Source organism: Callorhinus ursinus, unplaced genomic scaffold, assembly GCF_003265705.2.
Source record: "Callorhinus ursinus isolate GAN/ISIS: 27379988/994484 unplaced genomic scaffold, GSC_fseal_2.0 scaffold4098, whole genome shotgun sequence".
Classification (NCBI taxonomy): domain Eukaryota; kingdom Metazoa; phylum Chordata; class Mammalia; order Carnivora; family Otariidae; genus Callorhinus; species Callorhinus ursinus.
Window position 1 is genome coordinate 1 of NW_027401152.1, and position 4,192 is coordinate 4,192.

At 51.7% G+C, this 4,192-nt stretch overlaps 1 protein-coding gene across 1 annotated transcript; it reads left to right on the plus strand.

Annotated features, from left to right (window-relative positions):
• The first annotated feature begins 233 nt into the window (after positions 1-233).
• Positions 234-1,525, plus strand: LOC141372265 (uncharacterized). The gene is made up of 2 exons (XM_073890776.1): positions 234-1,066; positions 1,429-1,525. Exons 1-2 carry the CDS (start codon positions 383-385, stop codon positions 1,453-1,455), a joined length of 711 nt encoding a protein of 236 aa, XP_073746877.1. The 5' UTR covers positions 234-382; the 3' UTR covers positions 1,456-1,525.
• Positions 1,526-4,192: the final 2,667 nt, after the last annotated feature.

Here is a 4,192-nt window from a genome sequence, read left to right on the forward strand (position 1 = left end):
GGGACTCCAGGATCATGACCTGAGCGGAAGGCAGTCGCTTAACCAACTGAGCCACCCAGGCGCCCAGAGGTTCCTTTTGATTTTTAAGGAATAATCATTTTTCTTCTTGTTTGTTGGCTTAATGAAGTGTTGGAGTAATGAAAGCTGACCCTCCCTGAGTGCGTCTTGGGTGTCCTTTATTTCAGAGTGTGACCCCATCTAATTGTGAGTCTCAGTTTTTAGGTGAGAAAAACTGAGGCGTCCAGGTGTTCAAAATTTAGAGAACCCTTCAGTGCCTCAACAACAAATACACGTGCGGGGAAGAGCCCGGCCCAGGAAGCTGCAGTTTGGTGACCAGAACGGCCAGTGACAGTCTGGGGGAGCCCTGCCGGCTGAGGGCCAGATGGGAGGAAATCTGGGACCCGAAGCAGGAGGCGGAGGTGGGGGGGGGAGGGGATGTTGCCAGGAGCCCACTCCCCACCCTCCTATTAGTGACCGGCTGTGCCTCTTCCTCACCCCTAAGGCCACCAGGTGGAGGCGGGTTCGGCGAGACCTCCTGCCAGTCAACCGCGAACTGATTCGGGACGCGTCAGACGTCGGGGTGGGGGGCGAACCACGTGACGCCGGGCGCGGCCCGCTGTGCGACCCCTGCGTGTCTCCTCCCGGCGCCCCCGCCCCGCCCCGCCGCACCCGGCGCTCTGCGGAGGGCGGCCGGCGGTTGTCCCGGCCGTTGGCGCAGTGCGGCCTTTCTGGAAGCCTCGAGGATTGCGCGGTCGGGATCGGGCGCGGGGGCCGAGCGCCGAGCGCGCCCCTGGCGGCGTCCTCTTGGGAGGGCGCGGAGGGTCGCGGGTGGTGCGCAGCGGGCGGGCCTGCGGGGCCCGGGGTCGGAGCCGGGCGCGCCGGGGACCCCCACGGAGGGCGGAGCCTGGCCCTGCCACGGGCTTTGCCAGCAGAGTGCCTTCCGAGTAGTGATTGGCGACGGGAAGACCCGGGAAGGGACGCGGCCGCGACGGCGCTTGTCTCCTCACGTTTGTCCTCCGGCGGCGAGCGACGCTCGGGGAAGATGCTCGAGGTGCTGGTGCTGAAGGTGAGCGAGCGCCCAGCCCTGGCCGCCCTCTCCCCGCGCAGGGTCCGCCCCGGCTGGTCACGTCCCGCGGGGCTTCGGACCCATGGGTGGGTTGCCAGATGGGATCCCGGATCCCCGATTGCAGATCCACAACACGAGATTTCAGTTCAGGTGTGCCCATGTATTATTTGGGACACAGTAAAAAGTTAACCAGTTGTTTGTCCGAAACTCATGAATTTACTAACTCTGCAACCTTAGGGGACAGGTTGTAACCGTAACCCCTTCTCCCACGCTCACCCGTCCCGGGAGGTGCTGGCGGAGAGGCCCCTGGGCCCCCCGGTCCTTGGACATGGGGACCCTCACCTGGTCCCCTCGCCCGACAGCGGTCCTCTCCGGTGGGTCCCCACTAAGGGGCCCCTCGTGGCAACCACCCCTCCACACACGCCCGTCCCGGCTTCACGCGGGAAACCCTGCTCGCTCGCGCCCCCCTCCCCACGTGTGCGCCCCGGGGCTCGGATCCTCAGTCCTCGGAGCGGCGTGAAGGCAGGTGGGGCCGCCGGCAGCTGCAGTTCCGTGTCTCAGGTAAGATGCAGGAGATTGAAGGCATGGCGTGTTCGCGAGGTTAGTTGGAGGGAGGAGTTTACAAACCAGAGCAAAGGGGGTGGGTTTCGGTCTCTGGGAAAAGGAAATACAAATCTTTTTTTTTTTTTTTTAATCATGCTTCTGTAGGCAGAGGAGAGGAACGTACCAAATGATGGGATTTAAAAAAACCATCAATTTTCCCGCTCCTCTTTTAGGCTTACGTAATTTATATGAGCAGAGATTCACGGTCGTTTGAAGCAGCTGATTCTTAGAGGATTTGCTCCAAGACTTTTAGGCTTTTCAGATCCAGCTGGCAAGCCCCTCTCCATCACAGTCCTAAATAGGCATCTCCCATTTCTCCTTTAGAAAGACAGGGCTCTTCTAGGGTTGCGGATTCTGCCACGTGCAAATCCCCCGGGGCAGAATTTTGGCAGGAGGAGTTGGGTTCTCACTGCCTCAGACTTGGGAAGCAGCCCCCGTCTGGGATCCTTTTCTTCACCCTGTCAGCTTTGGTCTGTCCACACTTCTGGTTCTTAACTGTTCACCCTCAGCAAATTTTCTATACAATATAGGAGTGGTTCCCTAAGTGTGGTGCAGGTTACCAGTTGTAGAGCTCCAGGTTAATTTAGCTTTTACATGGATAATTTTTTCCCCCAAGTGCCCATCAGTAGTTGAGTGGAGAAGCAAACTGTGGTCTATACATATAATGGAATATTACTCAGCCTTAGAAGCAAAGAAAATTCTGATATATGTTGTAACATGGATGAACCATCACTTGTTAAGTGAAATAAGCCAGATACAAAAGGACAAGTATTGTATGATTTACTTCTGTGAGGGTCCTAGAGTACTTACATTCATAGAGACAGAAAGTAGAAGGGTGTTTGCTCAGGGGCTGAAGGGAAGGGGGAGTGGGGGATTATTCTTTAAAGGGTGTAGAGTTTCAGTTTTGCAAGCTGAAAGGAGTTTTGGAAATGGATGGTGGTGATGGATGTGGTTAATGCCACTGAATATGGTTAAAATGGTAAGTTTTTGTGTATTTTACCACAATTAAAATTACTATTAAAATTATTTTTAAATTTTAATAGTTAATATTTGTTGTAATAGATTTTAGAAATAAAAACAGAACTAGCATTACAAGCCTGTTAAGATGAGTCTAATGAAGAAAAAGGTGTCGATTAAAAATAAGGTATTAAAAAAGTACCCCAGGGAACATGCTATTACGTCAGGGATGAGTCGGGCAGAGTGCAGTGAGACACAGTGGGACTGGCCTCCATGGGCTTGTTCCCCGAGAAGGGCTATAGGAGAGAAAGATTAGCCATAGCATCTTTGATAAGAAAGGTGATGGGCACCGGAAAAGCCCCAGGGCCATTGGTCTTAGAGTCAAGCTGTGTTCTAGCAGGACTGTTGACGTTTCTGGACAGCGAGGCGTGGAGCCTTCAAGTGGACAGCTTGTGCCAGGGAGGGGTGGCAGACACAGGTGATGTTCTGAAAGCTGCGGGCTGTGATGTCACTAATGGGGTAAAGCAGCTGTTCCTCTGGCTCACACACACAATTTCAGTACTGTCCGTGGAATCCACAAACAGTATTTCAAGAGTGGTTTTCCTGCCCAGAGGAGGCCGTGTTGAGAATGAAGGTCCGAGGACCTCTCACGTCAGCATGACTCTGAGTGGGCCAGGTCTTCCTGTTTCGTTTGGAATTGTCACAGCGTTTTAAAATGAACATCTTAATTTTTACAATCGATGTTGGGGAGTTTAAGTTTGGCTAAAATATCTGGAGTTATTATGGAAATACCAACATACACGAAGGGGAATTGAACAGAAATTAAAGATCAGACTTGGACACACTCATACTACCGAATGTGGAAAATGAGACACTCATGACATTATTGCTCAGGGAAGTAAAAAGGTAAAGGGGGTAACAGTGTAGGAAATAACAAAGGAAAGGTGGGTTAATCATTCCTGAGAAATAATGAAAAGCACACCTAATTCAATTAAATCCTAGTAATGATGCAAAATATTGTTATCTTGCCGGATAAATGATTCTGCTTTTATTTGAATAAAATTTAAGTATTCAGGTTTGAATGGTAGGGGTAAAGGAGAAGAAAGTGGACCAAAATTTTATTTTATTATTATTTTTTTAAGATTTTATTTATTTGACAGACAATGAGAGAGGGAACACAAGCAGGGGGAGCGGGAGCTGGAGAGGGAGAAGCAGGCTCCCCGCCGAGCAGGGAGCCCGATGCGGGGCTCGATCCCAGGACCCTGGGATCATGACCTGAGCCGAAGGCAGGCGCCTAACGACTGAGCCACCCAGGCGCCCCGGACCAAAATTTTATATAGATGGTATTTTTTCTAATGGAAATACAACAGACAATGTAGGGGGAAAATGTGTGAGGGTGATTACAATGTGGGCAGTATTGCTTTATAGCCTTGGCTGGAAGCAGACAGTGTCAGAGGTGGGGTGCTTCCTATCCGAGTGCACCCACCCCCTCCCAGTAAAGCACACGTTCTAGCTGGTAAAACTGAATCTCGCCTACAGTTTACAGGGTTTTTTTTTTTTTAATTT

Coding starts and splice junctions, on each gene's coding strand:
- LOC141372265 (XM_073890776.1), top strand. CDS start 383: ATGGGAGGAAATCTGGGACCCGAAGCAGGAGGCGGAGGTGGGGGGGGG. Junction 1,067..1,428: donor TCGAGGTGCTGGTGCTGAAG/GTGAGCGAGCGC, acceptor CTCGCCCGACAG/CGGTCCTCTCCGGTGGGTCC.